The sequence below is a fragment of the Apteryx mantelli genome, chromosome 14, assembly GCF_036417845.1.
Source record: "Apteryx mantelli isolate bAptMan1 chromosome 14, bAptMan1.hap1, whole genome shotgun sequence".
NCBI classification, from domain to species: domain Eukaryota; kingdom Metazoa; phylum Chordata; class Aves; order Apterygiformes; family Apterygidae; genus Apteryx; species Apteryx mantelli.
The window spans coordinates 4,070,732-4,093,528 of NC_089991.1; the positions used below are offsets into that span (position 1 = coordinate 4,070,732).

The 22,797-nt window shown below is 48.7% G+C and overlaps 2 protein-coding genes across 2 annotated transcripts in view; both read left to right on the forward strand.

The window, feature by feature from the left end:
* Nucleotides 1-2,220, forward strand: part of PCBD2 (pterin-4 alpha-carbinolamine dehydratase 2) — a 28,778-nt gene extending 26,558 nt beyond the window's left edge. Inside the window, exon 4 of the mRNA XM_067304908.1 lies at nt 128-2,220. Within this exon, the coding sequence (XP_067161009.1) occupies nt 128-223 (96 nt within the window). The 3' untranslated portion in view covers nt 224-2,220. The remainder of the gene's footprint in view (nt 1-127) is intronic.
* Nucleotides 544-21,343, forward strand: CATSPER3 (cation channel sperm associated 3). The gene is made up of 8 exons (XM_067305059.1): nt 544-632; nt 8,715-8,868; nt 10,554-10,793; nt 16,746-16,928; nt 17,310-17,450; nt 18,109-18,228; nt 19,418-19,575; nt 21,244-21,343. The coding sequence occupies exons 1-8, from the start codon at nt 544-546 to the stop codon at nt 21,341-21,343; spliced, it is 1,185 nt and encodes a 394-aa protein (XP_067161160.1).
* Nucleotides 21,344-22,797: the final 1,454 nt, after the last annotated feature.

Genomic DNA, 22,797 nt, shown 5'->3' on the forward strand with positions numbered 1-22,797 from the left:
TGTAAAAGCAGTTCACTACAGAGCCCTCCTCTTGAGAGACATGCAGCATTTTAGATTAAGCTCTGATCAGCCTACATGGCAAAGATTAGAATGGCTGTTCTAATCCATTTCCTTTCCTTTTTTACAGGTTCAGATAACTCTTATTTCCCATGACTGCGGTGGACTGACCAAAAGAGATGTGAAGCTGGCCCAGTTTATTGACAAAGCTGCTGCTTCAGTGTAATAAGGATGTGAAATGTTTTAATATAGTTGCTACCAATATTTTGTGTTTAAATAGTATCACTCATTCATTGTAACTCTGATTTAGGCTAAGTCCCTCAGAGGACAAGATACTTAGTAAAAAGAAAAAAAAGTCTGGTTTAGCCTTGTCGGCCTTTAAGACCTCAGTCTGAGAGACCCCCCTCTAAATAAGCCTGGGCTTATCCTTTGTTATTGCTGGCTCCATGAGGATACAGCAGATAAAACAGCAAAAAATTCATTTTGAACAATCCTTTTCTAGAAATTAAAATAGTGATTTTAATATTAGAAACCAAACCCGGGAGCATGCTTCAGTATCCACAGAACAAAAAGCTGGAACGAATGCTGGACCCCACCCAGAGCTGTAAGTGCTCCCCAAGCCCGCAGGAGTCCAGGTGGGTAACGGGCCCTGCAGCCCCCTTGGGAGAGCAGCTGCCCCGTGAGTGTGCCCTCGTGCCTGGCCGTTTGATAGGTTTGTACGTCTCTACTCCAGGGATGTAATAGCAGCCATACGGGGTCATTCCCATCCTGTTTGACAGTGACTGGTAGCAAGCGCTTAGGGAAGACGGGAAGAGCAGGGCAAGCAGCTAGCGGTGCTGCCTTGAGTCGGCAGATCCTGCAGTCTGCAGCTCAGCTACGACCTTGTATATAAAAAGTTCCAGTAGATGTTTTTCCGTGTGTTTGTCTAATGGCCTTTGGAACCCATCTGTCCTTTTGGTATCCACAGCCTGGCGTCTATATCAGCTGAAAGTGATACTGTATGTTTGAGAATTGTTGCCTTTCTGAGGAGGTGTAGAGCTGGATCCTACAGCTGCTGGAAACTGTAATTCTCATCCAGCATATATGCAAAAATCCGAGGGAGCTCTTGATACTCACGTAATTAAATGAAGCATGTGCTTTTAAGTACTTTGCTGGGTCAGTCAAAGTGCTCAGCACGCTGCAGGATCAAGCCGTTATTTTTGTCATGGCATTCTCGTACCTGTAGGAGAGGTCAGGGTGGCTTCGCCAGGCTCCTGTAACACCGGCAAGAGCTGCCAGCAGTAAAGAAAGCAGCGTTAGCTGGATTCTCCTGCTAAGCTGGGCTAGGCTGGAGCTATGGACACCCTTTTTTGTAATCACAGTCATTCGTTGCGAATGTTGCTCCAAGAGCTGTAGATCCCACCAGTGAATTTTAAAATATTTTCTTCTGTGGTTTCAAAGTCTTTGTTTTTATCCTGTGATCCTCACCGAGGCAGATTTCCTCTGCCAGCAGGGAGAATTCAGCCTGCTTAAGGACGGCAGAAGTGGGCCTCTCTCTCTGCAATCCCTTTGCTAACTGTCCCCAACATGCACAGTCATGCCTCGCAAGTAATTGTTGGTGCGTAGTTGCCAGAAGATTGACACTTTATAAATGCCTAAATACATAGTTAGAATGACACCAAAGGCACAGTTACAAACTACTGAGAAATGAGATACGTACTGACTTGTGAATCGTTGCCAAAATCTATATCTGGTGTGTGTGTTAGGTGTGTGGTCTCTCAAATATTTTGGATGCAAAATGCCAATAACTGACAAGCAAATATACCTGTTGATAAAATAAGAAAGATAAATTTTTTGTTAATCCTTAGCAAGTGTACTGTCATGCGCTAACTGGTAAGAGGAATGAATATGTAAGATGTTGGAGTTCATTGCCAGTAACTATACCTAAGTTACCAAATAAAAATGTGAAATAGACCCCATTCAGACTTTGTGTTCACATGCTCTTCCCTTAAAAGTGCCTTTCCCCACTGAAGCAGCGGATTTCCCTGATATGGCTTGAGAATGATCACTGTTGCAAGGAATAAATAAAGCTAAAACAAACAACTAGGCTGCGATATCTTCTGTTACGGGGACATGAACAAAGCTTTGCCCAAAGTTTTGACAATGTCTCTAATGAACTGTGAAAACTGTTGTTAGAAATTGATATATAATGCAAATGCTTTGAATAAAACCAATAAAATCAAATTCCTTCTTTGTAATTTGTTTCTTTGTTATTATACATATGTGACAAAGCTGTTTATCTTTTAGATAAATTTAAGATAAATAATATTTAGTTACTGGGAGGTCTTTGGTTTAGAATATTGATATTTATTTACATACTCTCAGGAAAAAAACCCCACCAACTAATTTAGCTCTCAGAGCTACCATGTCTGGTTATGGTATTATAGTGCTGTACAATTGCGGTGTTTTGAGGCTCTGACTAGAGAAGAGGCAAAATAGTCAGAAAAGAGGAGCCTTACTTTGAAACATGTGGAACTCAGCCTAGTTTCTAGCTTAGTGCTTGTTTAGCCATACAACTTCTTGTTAACTTTCGGAGCATTGCAAAGACCTGCGAGTGCCGTTCATGAGTATTGCTGTGCAGCACTAATAATGAAATAAAAATAGCAGTGAATAAACTGCTTCCATTTTCTTTTCCAGTGAATGTTGACTTCAAAGCGAGTTGCAGGTGAAATCCTGGATCCGCTAAAGCCACGGAGAGTTCTGCCGTCGTGCCGCTGAAGCCAAAGTTTCACCCTGGGCTCTCATGTGATATCCTTTCCTCTAGTCCCGCTTTAATCGTTTTGTTAAGCTGCTGCTGGCTGCTTTCCTGTGCTGGTTGGTACCTGCACTTCTCAGCTCGGAGAGCAATGCTGTTCTCCCGGGGTTTGCTTTGCCATGCAGGGGCCAGGTGCCTCTTTCATTATAATTGCACTTTTTTTGCTTTTGACAGAATTCCCGGGAGAACTGCATCCCAAATCCGTGGTGAACCCCTATGGAACTCCACCTCCTCCCTCTCTCCAGCAGCATATCTAATGTCCATAGCAAACTCGCCACTCTCTGCAGAGCAGGGCAAGGGAACCGCAGCCCATGCGAAGTGTGCTGAGAAACCACTGGCTTCCCTTCATAATCTAAGCCATCCAGACAAACCTGAGCAACGTAGCCCTAGTCTACGCTCCTGTGTCTCTTCAGCTATCTTCTCCACGTGAGTGCTGAAGCGGCTGTTGCTTGGTGAGTGCACGGATGCTGCGGGAGGTGGGGAGGGGGCGCAGCTCCCTGGGTGGAGGGCTCTGTGCAGCAGAGCACCGTCTCCCGGGCCAAGCTGAAACTTCATGGGAAACTTATATAGCAAGAATGTAATGACAGATACTGGGTTTTGGCCAGGAAACTTTGCCTAATACGCCCTTTCTTGTGAAGAGCATCGTTGGCTCCGCTCTGAACAAAAGTAGCCAGGCTGCAGGTTTTGGATCTTTTCCAGGTGATGGCATCTCTGCAGTCATGCTGCTCCATTACATTACATCATGGGCTTGAACAGCTGCCTGAGGTACTGCTTCCTCTGGTGCGCAGGCTTCTCTTCTGGGTAGGTTTTGTAGATGTGCACGGGCTGGTGCCTGCTCCCCATTAGCCTGCAGGGTTGCACCCTAATGTGGGATGGCGCCTCTCTTGCAAACTAGCAACACTTCCCTGTTTACTGTGAGGTTCGGCTCATGGCTAGCAGCTACCAGGTTAAATATTTCCCTGGAATGTTTGTTTTTTTGCTTGAAGACTGATTGTGGCTTTAAGTATTTGGGTAATCCATCATGAAACAACCTTCCCCTTGAAAGTAGCTTTCCTGCATCTAGATTAAGTTTAACTCAATGTGTCCCCCCCACCAACCCAATCTATGACTTGTGGGAAACACAGTCCCTGTGAGACCCTGTGGCCACAGGAAATTAAAAAGCTAAAACTTGAGGCTGAGAGAGCAAAGTATGAAAGATGCCTGCAGCATGCAACTTTGTTGGGATTACTGCCTGGGTCCTGTGGGGTTTGGGGACTGCTAACTGCTCAGCTACCAGCAGAGATCACACCTTTACAGGATGGTCTCTGAAACACATCCAGCAAATAATCCTTCCCTTTCCCTAAAATGGGAACCCAGGTCCACTAACCTTCAAAAATCATATTGGATACAGCAAGGAGATAACTATCTGCAGACTTGGCACAGGGATCGTTTACCACCTGCTGTCACAGCCACTCTGCTCGCTAAGGCCATCTTTCTGCACGTGTTTGCTCTCAGCCTGGGTGAAACTGAGGTCGTGTGTTGTCAGGAGTTGATAGATACATTCCTGTCTCTCCAGAAGGTAGGGATGTGTGCGTGCGCATGTGCCAACGACAATCCTACAAAATACTCAGGGAAAAGTCAAAGACAGAACTGGGAAGAGGTTTCAGCAAAATCAAACTCAGCCCAGTGGATCTGGGGACAGAAGGTAGCCGGATCATGGATAAGTCCCTTGGATAGGTCTGCAGGTGCATGTGAGAAAACAAACTTTTCTGTCTTGGTTTGTGAGTTATCATCCAGTCTGATCACAGTGGGATTCCTCCTGTCCTTTCTCATCATCTTCCTCGTTGCTCAGACCTGGCAAGAGAGTTGTGAAGAAAAGGTGGTTTTTTTCTGTTAATTAGCCTCTCTCAACAGGGGCATTTCAGATGCTAAAAAAAGCTAATGAGGAAGTGTCCTCACCCAGCTACTTCTCCAGTTTGGGAGGGAAAATTAACATGATTACTTTTCTGTTCTCTTTAGACACTTCATCCTTACCCATCCTCTGCTCCAGGATGAGCCTGAAGGGATTGTAGCATCTCCTGGGATGAGTCCAGGCTGGTGTGATGGTGTTGGCTGTCTGTGAATCTGCCCTATCTGAAGCCCTGGATGTTAAACAGAACAAAGCAACGACGTAGATCTAGTTGGACTTGAGTTTTCTGTTGGTTTAGCTCCCTCGGCTGGCTTGGCCCCAGGTCAGAGCACCAAGGAGGATGTGGGCAGATGTGGTGTTAGGGAAAGGTGGGACCAGAGCAACAGTTTGAACTGTCACGGTACTGAATCTGTCCTGGCTTATGGATGCTTGCAGCATCCCCAGGTTTTGAAGGCTAAAATAACTTCTGGTTTTGCACAGATCCTTGCTCTAACATGGCCTCTGTTCACTCCTCCTGTGTGCCAGATCTCAGCCCTGCTCTGCCTTTTCCTTGCCTGCAAGTGCTTTTCAATCATGCAAAATACAATTTCGAAGGCGTCAGGCTTTCTGCAGCTTCTGATTGACGTGTGCATCTCTGCCGGCCCTTTAAACCTCAGGTTAATGAAGGGATTGCCAATTAACTCAAACTAATGAATTCCTCTGCACAAGCTAGTTTCAGTTTTTCACAATTGTTTGCTCCAAGAAACAAATATTTGTGGCTTATTCAAAGCTGTGCCTCAGGATTAGCCAAACGTGTGTCCTGGAACAAGTGCTCGCAGAGCATCCAGACTAGCAAGCCCAGAGATGCTGACTAATTTAAATAAATTAGCAATTGTTAATACTCATGCTATTTTTCCTAAAGAAACAAGGCAAAAAGCAAATATGGTTGTGAGTTATCCCACTGACATCAAAGGCCGTATTGATGTCAGCGCTACTCATGCTGAAGATTTGTTGCAGAGTTGGACCCTTTGGTGAGGAACTGACAATCGTTTGCAAACAAACTTTGGAAATACTCCAGCCACGGCTGCCAGCACTCCTCTGGCTAGAGTCAGGCCAGCTTGCAGCCTGCGCTGGCTGCAGGGACGCTGGAGCCGGCAGTAAAGGCTGCGCGGGCCTGCAGCAAGAGCAGAGATTTGTCCTGGGACCCTTGTACCTTCTCCAGAGAGCTGGGGGGAGCACGAAGAAGGATTGCCCTCTGCAAAGCTCAGATGTACACAGCTAAACTGCATTATCCACTGATGCCCTTTAAAAGTGAGCTGGGGGTGAGCATTTGCTGCTTGAGGGACAGGGCATGAGAAAATGGAGCCAACTGGGGCAGTGGGACGGGCTGTTTCCAAACAACCTTGGAGCACGCAGCCGCTTCCGCCAGGCTGTGGCCAAACTGCTCCCGGGCTTGCAGCGAGGCACGAAGCGACGGGCGCTGGAAGGGGGCCCCCCCAGACACAAAGGAAGAGTCTTTTCCTGGTTTCCTCATTCCTGAGTAATGAAAGTGTTACTGCAAAAAACTGTTTGTGTGGCTTGTATTGAGGAGCTGGGCAGTGTCCAGCAATAAAAATGCCTTTCGCCCACTACTTTGGCACGTTGCAGAATGTAAACACTAAAAATGAATGTAATTTCACCTCATCATAGGAGCGCTTGTAATTTTTTTTTCTTTTTTTTTTTTTTAAAGATAATATTGTCAGGATGAAAATAATACGTTAAAACAGAGCAAAGAGCAAAGCGGCTCGCGTGGATTGCTCACGTTATTTTGGACCGTCAAAGCCATAGGAATCTTTCCGCTGTTTCGGCCGGTGCGTTGCTGCCTCCGCGGGGCCGGAGACCTGGAGCACTTCCCTCCAGTGCTTTCCCTCCTGGTCCTCCCACGACGGCGCAGAGGTGTGACGTTCCCCGGGGAAGGTGGGTAGGACAGGGGCCAGGCCCCCGTGCCGCCTTGGCGCAGGGTGCTGGAGCGGCGTAGCCCTGCGGTTATCTCCTCTTCCGAGTGAGAGCGGGGCCTCGTGGGCCTTCTCCTGGGGCCGAAGGCTGCACGCTGCCGCGCTGCTCGGCTTGCACGGGGCCGGGCGGGTGTTGGCTGCACCTTGCGGAACAGCAGCAGCTTCCGCTTGTTGAGGCGCGGGGGAGGTTCGTAAAGGGGGTGTTTCAAGCTGTCTGCGGGCTCAGGCAGATGCCAGGGCTTTGAAGAGATGATCTAGCTTCCCTTCATGAAAGCTTTCCTTTGCTTTTGCATTCTTCTCATTGAAAGTTGAAGTTCTGCTAAAATATGCCTGTGGCTTGAGGAGACAGAGCCCACGAGAGGCTGCGGTGCCTCTGAACTGATCTGCCCTGGGAGACCAGCCCTGAGTCCAAGCTGCGTTGGGCTGGATTAAAAGCCGTTTTGTCAGTAATAGATTATTATAAATCTGTAGCCAAAACTTGTACGCTCTGCCTAAACTGCTCAGCAATGCAAAACCAGTTAGTTAAGTATAATCAACGTCTGCTCGTTATTCTCTTAATGCGGGGATTTTATTTATGCAGGGCTTGGCCTCGGACACTTGCCTGGCTGATTTCTTCAGCTGGAAGCGACCTCATAAAGCGGCGATGTCAAGCAGCAGGTTCCAGCGTCTCCAACGCAGAGCAGCCGCCCTCCCGCGGCGCCCGAGTGCCTTTGGGAAAGCTAAGCGCCCCGGCTGCTTGAGCGGGGCGACTGGGAGAGCCTGCACATGGAGCACGTAGAGCCTTCCCAGAGGACGCTAGTGGCGTCAGAGCTGCTGATGAAATCTTTGAAGTCCCTCTCAGAAACTGATACAAGACGTTCCGTGTTTTGGCAGTTCAGGTACACACATAGCAAAGTCTTTTTAATGTGGAGTTAAGTTTTGATTATGGTGATCAGATTCACCCTCTAGGTAATTCTTATGTTGTGGGACCTGGTACATGACTGACTGAGTCGGTACGTATTTATTTTGAATGAAAGCAAAGGGTTGGATTTTGTGTTAGCTTTGGTTACATTTCAATTATTATTTTACAAATATTTAACAAATAAGACTGTTCTTAAGTATGCATTTAAACTAAGTATTAAACATTTTTTCCTCGCTGCCATTAACTGATTTCCTCAGTTTCGGTACTTACTAGGCCATGACATTTAGTGGCAAAAGTAGGGGAATGAGAGTATCTTATTGACTCATTTCTTTTCTCTGAGAACAGGGTACATCTGTCTATGTTTTTCACGTGTCTTTCCCGACCAGGAACATACCCTAGCAGTCCTTCCCTTGGGGACATGTCTGTCCCTGTTTACTACAGAATTATGTGGCTGTTTCACCTACCTGAAATGGACCTAATTGAAAGACGATTGTAGTGTGTGGATTTCTACCCACTGGGCTCGAGGTGAAAGGGTCTGACTTGGACCGAACGAGCTGAGAATTCACATAAAGCGGGGTCTACGGCCAGGGCCCAGCTGCTGGGTTTGATCACGGGAACTGTGCAGCCTGCAGAAATGGATGGTTGTGCCTTTGACTCTGCAATAACCTGCATGGGAGTAGATCTACTCAGGATGATGTTTTGTGTGTTTTCTATGCAGTATTAAATTTAAACATCATCAGGAGCCATGCTGTTGCCTGAATGAGATTGCAGATATTTTAAAACAAGGACAGCAAGCTCCAAGTGATGGTATCCCTACATGACACATTGCAAAGTCTCTAAACATGCTTTTAATCTGGGTTCGATTTCATACCCACCAAGCATGTCCACAGGCATGATCACAAAATCCAGCGGTGATAAGGTACATGCAACAAGGCTGCTCAATACCTGCTTACCCGCCCCTAGCTGGCCTCAGCTGCAAACTGAGCCAAACTTCTCAGCCCTTTCCACTGCTCAGGGTGGTTGGGACTGCTTGGAAAGCTGGGCTTGTTGATGCCTGTTGTACTTGACACTGAAAGACACCCACAGGTGAGGGGACATCTGTTTTCTCTTCTTTGGTGGTGGGCCCCTGGTTCTCTCTAGCTCTTCTGTTTTTACCAACAGAAGAAAGGACACCGAATTTTGTGCCTACCTACGCAGACTGCTGAACAGTCCAGTCTTCACGTTCCTCATGATATGCAGCATCTCACTGAACGCCATCCTCCTGGCTGTGGAGACTGACTACCGCCTCAGATTAAGCTCGAGTACCTTTTTTGTGGTAAGGCATGGCTAATGGTCCCGCGTGGCGCAGCCAAGAGGAGACGAACCAAGAGATAAGGGGCTCTCCAGGGAGGATGGGAGAAACCGGTGTCCTGTGTCTCCGGCCAGCCCCAGCAGGTTGGGGTCACTGCTGGGCTGCAGCCCCTCGCACCCCCTTGTCCCTCCCCGGGACAGCAGCATGTCTGCAGTGGTGCCGGGCCGGCCGGGTGCGCGGTGGTGGTGGTGGCACGTGACCAAAGCAGTGGTGTGGCTTTGCCTCCTCGTGCTGCTGTGTACTGAGAGGGGGAGCTGGTGGCCGACCTACGCAGGCGGCTTCTGTCTTGTTTCGGGCGATGAAATAACTGAGGACCGGAGGCCCAGCCCAAATGACTAACTCTTCGGTCACCAGGCACCTGGCGTGACGATTGCTTGCGCGAGCCCAGGGCCTCGCTATCGTGGGGATATGCCAGGAAACATATTTCAGGGGCGAGCTTTAAATCCCTTCACTTGGTAATTATGGTTCTTAAAATGCAACTGTTAGGTCCTTTCCATGGCAACTCTTTTCCCCTTCGTACTTTTAGCACAGCTAACTTTAAGCACCCTTTTAATATTCAATTTTCACATTGAAAATCCCTCTTGGTCACGCTCCTTGATTTCCTTGTGTTACACAAGTCAGCTACTGTATGCAAACCTCTGAGCCTTAATTATATATCCCGGTAATATATAGACAGGCCTGGCTAATGTCAGGAAACTCAGTCACAAGCTTTAGAGGTTTTAGAAAACTCTGACTCCAGAAACAGGCTCTGTGCTGGAGAAGTGGGCGGTGCGCGCCCCGGTCGGAGGGGCTGGCAAGGTGTCCGATGCTCTGGGACGCGGTCAGGACCCTCGTGCGACGTGATGCCCGATCCGGGGCGACCCGCAGCCTCCTGGGTCCTCTGTCCTCTCCGTTCGGCAGCGTCCCTTGCCGCGGGGACCCCGGTGGGTATTTGTAACGTGGACGGCATCTGCTTTGCTTCGCCTCCCTGTTCCCTGCTCACAGCGGTTTGCCCGCCGGTGCCAGCCAAGGGTTGCGCTGCTGGGGCGGCTCTGGAGAGCGGTAGGTGCTGTTCCGTGGTGCAGTGCCCTGGTTCAGATCCTGCTGTTTCCTTGGTTTTCACAGCCCTTTAGAGGTTATTATTGAGGTTAACGCTGCTCTGGGGCCCACCGCCCACGTTTGCTGCAGGAGCTGTGGGAGCAGGGGCCCAGGAATCCCCCTGGAGAGGGGAAACGTGGTGGCCCACAGGGCCAGCAGCACCGTTAGACGCCAGGTCTGTTCTGCACTGTGGTGTTTCTGCGTCCTGGTACCTGCGATGGTCTGTGTGACAGGGTAAGCTCAGCTCCCACTTCCCCAGAGGTGCGGTTATACCAGTTGAACTGTCATTTCCCAGGCCAGCAAGGCGTTATCTCAGGTGGCAAGGCACGTGACAGGCATGAAGCCCGTTAGGAAAAGGTCCCTCGCATGTCACTTTGGTCTCCAAGGGCAGAGTCAGGTTGTTTAGGGGTGAAACACAAGTGGCAGAGCAGTAAGGAAAGAGGGGCTGGGCTGTCCCTGCGGTGTTTCTGCTCCCGGGTGTCCCTTTGGCGTTTCTGCCCCTGTGCGCAGGCTCCCGGGAAACGTGGGGATCCGCAGGGCAGCTGCCCGGGCTTATCTCCTTGTCTCTCCAGCTCACAGACGCTCTCATCCTCTCCATCTACACCAGCGAGTTTTTGCTGAAGTTGTACGTGGATCCCATCGCCTACTGGAAGGACGGCTACAACGTCTTAGACGCTGTCATCCTGCTCATCGCGTTCATCCTTTACGCCTCCGGCTCGGGGGCCGCCTTGCACTTCCACTCCTGGGAAATTGCCAAAGGTCTCCAGGCCCTCCGGATTCTCAAGCTCATCAAGTACAGCAACGGGATGAGGGTAAAGCACTGCTCTCCGGTCAGGTCACAGTGGCTTTTCCCTTCCCTTTGGGCTAAGAGTTTCTTTTCGGGTCTTTTCAGGCTAGTGTGATTGAGTCCTGCCGGCCAGGGTGCCCAGCGCTTGGGTGGCAGAGCGTGGCGGGAGAGCCCCCTCTCAGTCCCCACCAGCACCCCCTGTTGCTGGGGATCCTAATAATTTCCAGCCCCCTTTACTAGCATCACTGTGCTGCCAACATGCTTTAGCAGGGCATGGGGGGTTATTTCTCCTGCTAAAATTATTCGCATAAGGAAATCCAGCAAAACTCGGTGCTGGGTGTGCATCAGGGCTCTTGCTGGTACTGCTGCATCTGCCAGGACGGCGGATTTCTTTGTCACGGTCCTGCGTCACCAAAGCATCGGTGTGCAGAGCTGGGTCTCCTGGGGCTGCCGGCGGCGGGACTCCGGGTGCTGGTAAGAGGGCTCAGGCAGGGAGCTGGTATCCGCACCTGGGTTCAAAGCCTGCCCGCCCGTTTGCAGGGAGGAGAGAAGGGTGCCCGCAACGCCGCGGCCCTGGCGTCGCCGGCTGGCTTGGCCAGGGGAGAGCACCAGGCACCGGGGAGAGTACCCCAAGGTGTCAGAGGAAAAACAGCAAGCTGTGTTTATCCTTCAAGCAATCCCAGTTCTTGCTGGTTTTTTGCTAATATAAATAACCTCTTGAGTGCCCTCGAGCTCAGAGATGGAGGAGGCCTTGCAGTATGTGCTGGATGTCTTGGGGGGCCGCCTGGCCCCGAACGGGGCTGATGATTACGGTAGCCTGTGAGGGAAGGAGAAATCTAATTGTTCCTGATTTTTTTAAGACACCCATGGCATGGCCATTGTTTTTTTTCCCTGTTTCTGCTCCCCCCTGCAATGGGTGGAGGGATTTTCTTTTTACTACAGCAGAGTAGACACAAAAAAATCCCTGTAAAATATAGGTCACGTACTGTTCTTGGTTTGTGTGTATTTTTCTCTGCAGCACACCTTCTCCTACTTAGTTTTCTCCTGACGACTCTGGAGGTTTGTTTTTCAGCAAGGAGCTTATGTGGGCAATGAATGCTCAGCCAGCGTTTCTGCATGTAATTAATTGGCAGGGTAGCCCACCAGAAGTGGGATGTTTATGGGCGCAGGGCTCTTATAATGTTCACTTCTGAGCCTTCGTTCCTCTAGTTTGGATCGTAAACTTCACTTATCACCAGACTTTTATATGTTAATTATTCTGTGTTGCTGGGAGAAGGGACAACATATAGAGGCATATGAAATAACGAATGATTTAGGAAAGGTGAATCAGATGCTCGTGTTTTGTCTGGATGATTATAAAAGAACAAATTGATGCGTGGCAAAGTGGGCCGACATTTAAAGCCGATAAAGAGTTTGCGTTTGTCTGTTTGAAACTTGCACTATGCACATTCGACTTGTGGAACTCACTGCCACGAGATGCCTTGTTTGGGGACGAAGAGCAAGAAAAACTGTAGGATAAGATTTGGCACCTTACTCCCATGAGACGTTTAAATGCTGAGGTGCTTTGAAAAATCCCACTGGGCACAAATCTGCAACTTTAAGAGCCTAAATGCCTTTGAAAATCTGGCCTGTACAAATCTCTGTTTTGATGAAGGACGGTGAGACTTAACACCTCAGGGACTGTGGCCACTGGGAAATTGTATCCTGACTTTGGGTGAGCGTGCCTAGATGGCATTATCGGGGGAAAAATATCCAAAGAGGAAAATTCTTCAGGCTCTAACAGTCCCTTCCTGTCCCAGAGCTGTTATAAATATCACACAAACCCCGGCCTTGCTGCTGCTTTCCCGTTTCCAGGGGCATATGATACTTGCCTTTGCATCCTGACCTGAAGGGACAAGTGCCCTGAGCTGTTTGACATCCCAAGAGACAACACCTCTTTGATTAAAAGTTGTTTTAAAATGCGATAGGGCTGTCTAAATGCATTTTGCTGAGGGTGTGGGAGGTTGTTTATACCTGTGTGTGTATTGTAATTTATTAATTGAAGTCTAAATTAGCCCTCGACAGGTTAGCAGTATTTAATGCAGAGAGCTCAAACATGCAACACATTCTTGGCACGTTTCCCTTTATTAATTAAAAACCTCTTTAAAACACTCTGCCTTCCACCTTGGAGCAATAAATTTCCACCTTGAGGAAATAATTTCCTTGTTGTATTCCATACAGAGACGTTCTGTTAGCTGCAATTCCTGTTTTAATGTAGGCCCCGTTCATCTTTATTTCAATTTGAAAATAAACTTTAAAAATGCCAGGCTGTTCTTAAAGAAAAAATTGACTTTTCTGCTTTTTTAAAAAATATATTTGGGATTAATTTCAATGTAGTTTACTACCTGTGCAGACTGTGAAGCACAAAGCTCCTTCTTAATAAAAGCTCATAGGAATCCGCAGCAGTTCCTGAAAGAGCGCCGGAGAGGCAAGACATGCCATGGCAACTGGAAATTATTTGATGCTCCTGCGCAGGAGGCACTTGCCAGCCTGCAGTTGCTGTGAGCCTTTTTACAGCCCTCTTGTTACCCTCAGCTATGGGTGGTTGTTTTTCTTTATGATCATGTGCTGCAGCCCAAATCTGCTGAACGCCATTACATAACTTGGCAAAAATGTCATGTGATTTCTGGGTTGAATGGCTTTTGTTCCCTGGCTGCAGCCTCCAGGACAGACCGTACATGTGTGTGTGCGGCGTGAGCCTGCAGTCAGCGTCCAGAGACATCCCATGCCTGCAGAAACACCAGGAAACCTCCCTCTGGTTCCTTCTCGTGGGGATGCTGCTTCCATTAGGAATTTGTACCAAACTCTGTGGTTTTGGTGCTTCCGTTTCAGCTTGGGCTTTTTGGGAGACTTCTTCAGACAACGCGACTGTTGATGTTTTCTCTGCGTTTGCTATTGCTCTTCCCTGCTGTCCTCCATGCCCTTCTCTGTCGTGCTGTCATGCAGCCAGTGTTTGCATTGCAGTGCAGTCTTGTCTTTCACCTCTGTCTGACTCAGGGATTTTAGCACATTGTCTCTTGGTGTTGGTTTTCAGTTGCGCGGCTGTATTTTCTGGGCCCAGCACAACTGCTCTGTGTGCTACATTGCTGCCCGTTATTGCCTGCGGCCGAGAATGCTGCATTACTGCTGCCAAGCGGTGTTCAGTTCTGGTGTCCACCAACATCTCGTGCAATGGTGCAGAATAGGGTAAAAATGAAAAAAGGAGGCTGGGGCTGATGAAACGAGTGCATAACTGTGCCACATCTGCTGGCTGGGTGGCAGAGCCCTGCTGGAAGCTGCCAGTAATAGGTGCAAATCCTGACGCTCTTTGGAGCAATGGGCCCAGAGCCTCTCTGTCCTAAGCACGCAATTTATCTTCTTAAATCCACAGCAATCCATCAGCCTGTCAGTGCCACTCAGCCTATGCATCCTACTGTCCTGAACTACCAGGAAAGGAGTGCAGAGAGCTGGGGACGAGTAGGGTGGACCAAGGCTGGTGAAAGGGTCTTTGGAGCAGGTTTGCTCCAGGGTGGAAGCAGACAGAAGAGCATTGGCATCCTGTGGGTGTGAGACGTCCCAGGAAAGAGAAATGAGAGCAATATTAGAGGACCATGTCAGCCTGTTCATCCTTAGCTGACCCACCACTATTTCAAGCTGGGGGAGTCAATAAAGGAGATTTGCCACCTGGCTCGTGGCAGCTGTCTGGACACTTTTGGTGTTTTGTCTGCGTGAGAGACTTTCTACAGGGAGGTGTGTGACAGACTGACAAGAATCAGTGTTTGTCCTTGAAACTGTGGTCTGTATCAGCACAAGCCCCAGGAGTGCCCATCACCTGATTTACCTCCAAGCAAAACCCAAAGCAGCAGGGGACAAGCAAATCACGCGGCTCACGTGGCAGAGTGCAGGCACCAGCTGTGCACCTAGGCAAGGAGCAATTAGAAACCTCAGTCTCTTGGCAGGGAAAGAGCATCCACCTGGGGATGTTCCCCATCTGGGGAAATGCTCAGCAAGGTTGCGCAGTCCAGTTTATTCCCTTGGCCTGTCCTGGAGTGGAGTCCAGGCTCAGGAAATCTTGATGCTGCTTATGGATATAAGCTATGAACTGGGGATGCTCTACGGCTTCCTTTGGTCCAGAGGAGATATTTTAACCTCACTTCACCTGAGTTTTGACTGACGAGTATGTGTCCAGGTTAGAGGCTAGCTCTACCAGGGACTGAGACCTGCTTTGAAGCAAGCTGTATGCTCTCAGCTTGCAAAGAGCAGTAGCGAAGCAGCTGCTAAATATACCTGCAATTTAAGAGTAGGCAGAGACGCACGGTGTTTGGGATGGTTTCAGTAAAGAGCTGATTACAGAAGTCATTGCTTGAAAGTATCTAAGGCACCATTGCTGGGCCTCTGTGGTGCAGGCACAGAGCTGGCAACCTCTGCTGTTGCCACCCTTCTCTGAGCAAGGCTGGGTAACACAGCCGTGAGTCCGGACTATCTCTTTCCTCTGAGGTTATTCTTGGCAAAGCTGCCAGAGCTGGCAATTTTAGAGGGACAAAAAGGTAGGCACTACCTTTGCATAGGTCTTTGTTGCCTTGTTATATTTGAGCTGGATGAAAGGTAGATTCAAGAAATTCAGTCCATGTAGACTGAGGGGTGACTAGTGGCCAAAAGAAGGACCTGGGACACTTGGCCATACAGTGTTGTGGGTACGTTTTCTAGAGTAGACAAGCCTTGCGAAAACAGGGACCTATTCAGGCAACTGCTGTGGGAGTCCTTAATCCATCATAACAAGCTCAGCTTTTTGGCAGCCAGAGGAGACTGGAAAGAACGTCTTATGCTAGCTTTGCACAAATGTCTACACCAGGAAGTACCATCTGAGCAGATCAACTGGATAGATTTCAGAGCTTTAACTTGAGATGCTGTTGACAGTCAGAGCTATTGTCCAAAGAGGAAATGATAAATGGATAGTCCCTGAACTAGTGCACTGCATAAGAAACCCTCTGGCGTTAGCAGCCTTATTGTAACCAGAGGAAGGCAGCCAGCCCATGTGGCCTCTGGTCTCTAGAGGAATATAACATAGATGCAAGAGGCTGCATGTAGTCTTCTGTAATTTGGAGTTAACAAAAAAGTTTGCATTTGGCTAAAAGCCATTACCAGTGATCTGGCCTAAGCTCAATTCTCCAACCAGCATTCCCATCAACTCCCAAGAGTGTCTTTTGTGTATATTGGTGTCATATGTAGGTCTTTATAAGAAATCAAGCTGTCTCAGAGGCCGTACTCTGTTTCTTTTTGGTGAACCCAAGCTTTGCACAGGACTTTCTCTAGGAGAGCAGTCACAGGAGGGTTGAGAGAGAAGTTCCCCGTTTCTGGGCCCTTCCTGCACAGCAGTGGATGAGGAGTAGCTGGACAGTGAGGGCAGCAGAAATATCTTCCTGCCTCCAGTTTGTGGTCAGACCCTGAGGCATGAGGCTTAATAGCACTGCTCATTTTTGTTCAGTGGATTGCGTAGGTTAGGGAGAGCTGTATCCTTTACGAACATGGACCCGTTACTCCATTAGTAACCTGTCGTGGTGAAACAGTGCTTCAGAAGGGAGTGAGAAACCTATGTGTGTTGAGAGTCATCCTTCTGGGACTGAATGGCCCTTGCTCTTGCCTCTGGGCAACACTTACTGCTGAGCCCTGCAAGGGGCATTTCCCAGTCCAAGAGGCTCACGCGTGACCAGAGTCTCTGGATTCTGTAGCACTGTGCACTCCTGTGCGCAATGGTGGTTGCCCTGTGCCTCTCCTTAATTCCTAGTACAACACTGCAGGTGCATGTGAGGGAGCTGATTCAGAACTGGTCTCGGCAGCTTGTCACCTACCGAATCGCCCGCCCGCTTCCCTGCCCTCATCCCTGCTGAGCAAGCATTTGCTTTACCTGGGGCTGCCTCTTCCTCTCCTAAGAAGCATTCGCTTGTTTTCCCTTCTGCAGATTTTCACAAAGGCTCTTGGCCAGATGGTGAAGACAGTGATGTATGTCCTCATCTTGCTGTTCCTGCTGATGTTTATATTTGCCATTCTGGGACATGATTTGTATGGAGATCCTGAAACTGGAGACACTGAAAACTGGGGCAACATGGAGGCTGCCTTCTTCACACTCTTCAGTTTGGTAACTGTAAGTAGAGCAGCATTTTCCAGTCCGTGTCAGCCAAATAACAAACTGTGGATTTTGGAGTGCTGCTGAAGAAGCCCATTAATTAACCTGTGACTGCACTGGGGAGAGCGTGAACTGCTCTCTAGTGAGATCGTATTGCAGATCTCTGTGAAAATTTGATTTGATAGATAAATTTCCTATTCAGAGGGGCAAATCTCGCAAGCTGCCAGAAATGAGATCTTTACTAGCTGCCTTAAACCTGGAACTCTAAAAAAACAGAAGAAACTGCATTCAATTTAAAAATACAAGAAAGAAAGAAAAAGAAGAGCAAGATTTCATATGGCTTGTGAATTATGCTGTGGTTTGGAACTAACTCTCTGGTCTGGTTAAATGCATTTGCAGGTTGATGGCTGGACAGACTTACAGCAAAAGCTGGAGAATCATGGGTTTACAAACAGCCACGCGTTCACAATAGTGTTCATCTTGCTGGGGTTCTTTGTGTTCTTCAATATGTTCATTGGAGTTGTGATTATCAAAATGCAGGTAATAGTGGTTCCTTGCATTGCGCGTCTGTGTTTAGGTGTGCGTGCTACTAGCTAACAGGCTTTTATTGGAAAACTGACGTTTGGCTGCTTGCAAAAGTTGGCTCCTGGTGCATCTAGAAACATTTTGGATGCAGAAGTCCTCTGTCCCTGAACAGAATAAGCATGTCTTTCCCACCCTGCCCGGTTTGGGTCATCTTTACATCTCTACTTAGCCGCTGTGGAAAAATAGAGTCAAAAACCTCCTGCTTCTCCAGCACAACCAGCCCTTTGCATCTGGGCAGGAAGTACGCTTTGCACCAAGGGCTTTTGAACCAAGGCCAGACTCTGCGTCTGTTCAACCCCTGGCTGATTTCATGGTTCTTGTAGCTGCCTCTAACACGTCTGGTACAAGTCAGTGCTTGGAGACAGGGACTGGGCTACAGGGATGAATCTGCCCATGGAATAAGGTGAATCCTATGGCAAGAGCCTCCTGCATCCTGACAGCTGTAGGGTGTCAGCCCGCAGCTGATCTGACTTAACAGCTTTCTTGCTCCTGCGTGGGGCTGGATCTGGGCCAGGGGTTTTGAAGCACAAGTCTCCTTGACTGATCCCTCGAAGCATCAGCTGTGACCTGTGCTCTGGGACTCGCTCTCATGCTGGCGGTTTGGCATTGGTAGGACTCGACTCAGAAGTACGAACGGGAGTGCAAAGCAGTGAAGAAGGCTGCAATTTGGGCCAAGAAACAGGCAATCCTGAAAAAGCAGCAGGAGGAAGTGAAAAAGCTCACACATCAGCAGGTGAGCAATCCAGCTAGGCTGTGGTCGGCCTTGGGTGGATAGCAAGAACTGCATGTATTAGATGCTCTTTAATATGGTAAGAAAAATATGAGCCATTTTCAGTGGAGGAATAATTTACTTTTTTTCCTCCCCCCATTTTTGTGATAATTTAGGCTATAGATTCTGTATGCATTTTTGGTAGGATCATCACATGGTAGAATTTTGGTGGGATCAGCACTTAAAAGTATTACAATGGAACTTAATGGTAAAGGTATTAGAACAGGTTTCAATGTGTTTTGTCTCAGTTTGTTTAACTTCAAAGAGAAATTAAAAAGAAGTCTTTTCAGATCATGTCAAGCCAGGAACCGTGTCCAGAAATGACTTGGAATCACTTTCAGCTAGTGCTCGAGGGAGGTCGCGATCCTTCCTGCTCTCTCGTAGTCTGTTGTTGCAAAGTTTCCAAAGTGTTACTACGGACTTGAAATTCGTGTTGCAGATTCTGCAGGAGTGCTTTGCATTGCTTGATAAAGGGCTTTTGCAAAGCTGACTTGAAATAAATGCAGTAAAGCTGTCACTGAAATGTAGATGATTAGAGCAATGTGACTGCCTGTTTCCCCCAACTCTTCTGCTCGTTCTTGTTAGAAAATGTAATTTAATCATTTCAGGATGGCTCAGTTGAGAGTGCTCTTGCATTTGGGCCAGAAAATCACTGGTCCGAGTACTATGTTGAGTGACTGATTTCAGTCAGCAATTTAAGTCTCGCTCCCAGCACTAGGGGTGGCAATAGCTGTACAGTGGCAGGACCTGTCTCCTTGGGCTGTTGTCCCCTCTCGAGAGGCGTTTGCAGATTGCCGGTGCCAGGGTGTGCAACACCTGGCCCACGCTCCTAAAGCGCGGTGGAAACAGAAGTTATAGACGGCCTCGTTTCTAGCCTGTCTCTCGTTTTGCTCTGGCTGGCGCAAGCAGGTGCTCGGTGTGTGCCCAGGGGCTCGTTGCACTGCTGGTGCCAGCAGCAGGCTGGGTGGCAGGGCCGGGCGCAGGGTGCGAGGCTGCACCCGGGCTACAGCCGAGGCCCCCGGGGTGCTGCTCCGGTGCACCACCGCCAGCCAGCGCAAAGCCCTTGGAGGTGCCTGGAGAGTGACGGTCTCCGTACGACACCTTCTCCTTGCTAACAGTGTTTTGTTCCTGGCCTTGTTCTTTTTCACACCAGAAAACCATTCAATACAAAGCCTTCAGTGAGCTGGTGGATAACTTCAAAAAGACATTGTGCCACTCTGATTTGATCATCGTAGAGGATTTTTGTGTCAGCATCCCATTTATTGATCTTTATTTGACAGCCCTGGACCTCCAGGATGACACAGTGGACAGGTTGGTAACCATGGAGGTGGTGAGTATGCGAGAGACTCCAAGACAGAAGATGTAAAATGCCCCTTCGATGTACTGGGTTATTTCCATGGAATGTGTGGACATTTTGTGGCCTCTCTCCCTGGGCAAAATGCTGCTGTTCTCAGCATGAGCAGTGCTGAGAGCTTAGGAAGGTACCAACACACAACACGCACTATAAACGGGACTGGTTTCTAATGCATTCAAACCAAAACATAAAGAAACTTCGCTGGAGCGAGTAGCATCCCTGGTCTGTGCCGCCAGACTCTGATAACGCCACCTCCCCCTGTGCAAGGTGGGGGACGGAGGTGGCCCTGTGTAGGCACGTCCTGTCCCCAAGGGAGCTCGCCCAGCCAGCCGGCCATCGAGGGGCCCGGTACCCCCCATCTCCTCCTTTCCTATCGGGAAAACCGATAGCGTTTGATGCTGCAGGGGAGGAATAGACCCCGGTTAGGAGGGTTGACAACGTTTCCTAGCAGCAGGGAAAGCCACAGGACGTGCAACGCCAGTGTGGGATCTGCTGCGTGAGCTGGATTTGTGTCGATGAGAAATGTGCTCAATTTCCTGGCAGCAAATTTGTTGTCCTTCGCCACTTATCTCAGGTCCAAGTGCCCTGGGCTCCCCAGCCCTGGCATGTCACGGGGTTTTCAGAGCCCTGGGTGTCCCGCAGAGCTGAGTGTCCATCCTCCACCCGCCTCTCGTGTTTTGCCTCGCAGCATCCCTGGGAGAGGGGAGAGTGCTTCCTGGATTTATAGGGGGTGGGAGGATTTGTTTGCACCCAAATTCAGAAGGAGAGGAGGCAGGACACTTGCCTTCCTTGTTATAGCAGTAATCCAGGCTGACCTGTGCTTTGTCTCAGCAATGGACTTTTTTGGATCTTGTTCAGGGAAATGACTAACCCCAGGCAGTTAGTTTAAACCGTGTAACCATAAAAACCTCCCACAAATCCTCCGAATGAAGACTGCTGAGTTTTACATGTTTTAGGTTAACCTTAATGTGATACAAGCCTATGATCACATTTGGTACCTATTGTTTAAAAAACCCTAGATCTGGTCTGGAGTCCTACAGCTTTTTCACGCTGAGGAACGCTTTGGAAGAGAGAGATGCAAATGGCTGGTTCAGTGTAGCTCACCACATCTCTTCCAGCTTGCACCAGGAAATGATTTATGGAGTGCTGCAGACTCCTAGACCACAGATCTGACCGCTGGCCTAGACTTATTATTTTGAAAATTCCCTTTTGTCCAGTTCCTCAAGGGACCAGAGATCCTTTCAGGAGTCTTAGCATTGTTTTTTCTCTGTATTTTGAATACGCTGATCAGGACTAGTGCTTCTGAAAACATTTTGCTGTGCCCATGGTGCACATTGCTGATCCAGTCCCATATGGCACTTCTGCCATTCACCATATCTGATCTTTGGGAGAAAAATATTTAAAAGGATGTTAAAGAAAACCTGCACAGAAAGGGGAGTCAACTTCATGCAAAATACTTGGGATCTTTTCATTGCTCTTTAACCTACTGGGTTAACAGAGGGGTGATTAAATGGCATGCTGTACTCTATATGCCTCTTAAAAAGTTGCTCCACATTTTCCATGGTATTTGAAAGTGATCTAGCCTGCTAGTGGGATGGTTTTGCCATGCTCTTCTCTCATTGCAGATTACAAGATCTATATTGTGAAATTCTTGGCACGTTGAGCATGATCTTGCAAGACATGAAAGGAAAATCTCTGCCACTTCCTGAGAAGATTCAAAAATAAAGGTTTTGTTGTGGGCAACGTGATCCTTGGTGGCTGTCAGAACTCTGTCTAGAATCTTTATTTTAAACCTCTATTGAAATAGGTCAGAAACATTTACAATCAAAAATAATTCAGAAGAGATTAGCTTTCCCTTCTGATCACTTGCTGGCTCATTTCCTGACATGACTATTCTGGATGCAAATACAGACCCCAACACACCTGGTAGGTAGCAGCTGACTCGGGGAAGCGCACCGCTGTTTAGACTGGAGAAACTGTGTTAGCAAAGGATTACAGCTCAGGTCCTTTTCCTGGCAACCTTGTGAGAAAGCTGGGATTAGACCCCAGGCCTCGGGTGCTTGAACTGCCAGTCCCTTCTTTCTAAGATCAAGCGGACTTGACGTAGCTAAGGGTCTGTTCTCATTTGGAGAAAAATGAACTGTGCTGAGGACATGGATTGTAATATCTCTAAAATGAAGCAGTTCATAAGTGCTCTGATGCTGATTTGGAATAACCCGCTCGGATGTGTCTGGCAGGTTTAATGCAAACACACCCACGCCGCTTTGGGTAATTGGAGAAAGAAACAGGAAACCTGCAGAGCGGCAGCCGTGTGGCACAGGGTGTACTGGCATGGATGGTGCCCGGTTTTAGGTGTCGCAGAGGCGCCCAGGTGCAATAGCTGCTGCCACCTGCGTGAGCTAATGGAGAAAGAGCCACCGTGACCCGTCCCTGCTTGTACAGACAGCTGGGATTAACGGAGCCGTACCAGCTTGTACCGTTCGTGGTTTACCCGTTACAGTACCCTCCCTTAGCACACAGCGGCGGCAACCAAGAAATTAGTGTCGGAGGATGACAAGAGGGAAGAAAGTGCAAGCGGGGTGTTGGGTGTCAGGGTCTGGCTGCCTCTGTGCTGCACTGCGTCGCTGACACGAGGGTGCTGCAGGCTGCACCTTTGGTGGCACTGTGGGTATAATATTGGGTGCTGAGTTTTTCCAAATCTTGATAACTTTTATATAAGCGTTCTTGTAATCACTAGGTGTTCAGTTTTGTTCAGAGGAATACCTAGGAAATATCATCCCGCTATGGCTTTCGGCAGCAAAATAAACAAGAACCAGCCCTGACCATTATCCAAATCAAAATTATCGATGCTTCGCTGCAGAGAGGGGGGAACTGCTGCCCACGATACGCTGGGCTCGCGGAGCAGACTGCCGTTCCTCCCCGCACCACGCGAACGTCTCCAGCCTGGATTTCCATGCTTGGCTGTTACTCCAACAGCGAACTCCTCTCTGTATTTCTTTAGAACTTGCCTTTTACATACTGGCCTTGGAATTGCCTTCTGTGTTGTTAGCGTGCCCCAAAGCCGGCCTCGCGCTCGCCACGCCGCTGTTGCTGTTTGCTCGGGACGTGACCGACAGCAGAGTAAACGGCGGGAGGCTCTGCCAGCCCGGCCGGCTGGGCGCTCCCTCCGGCACGAGTCC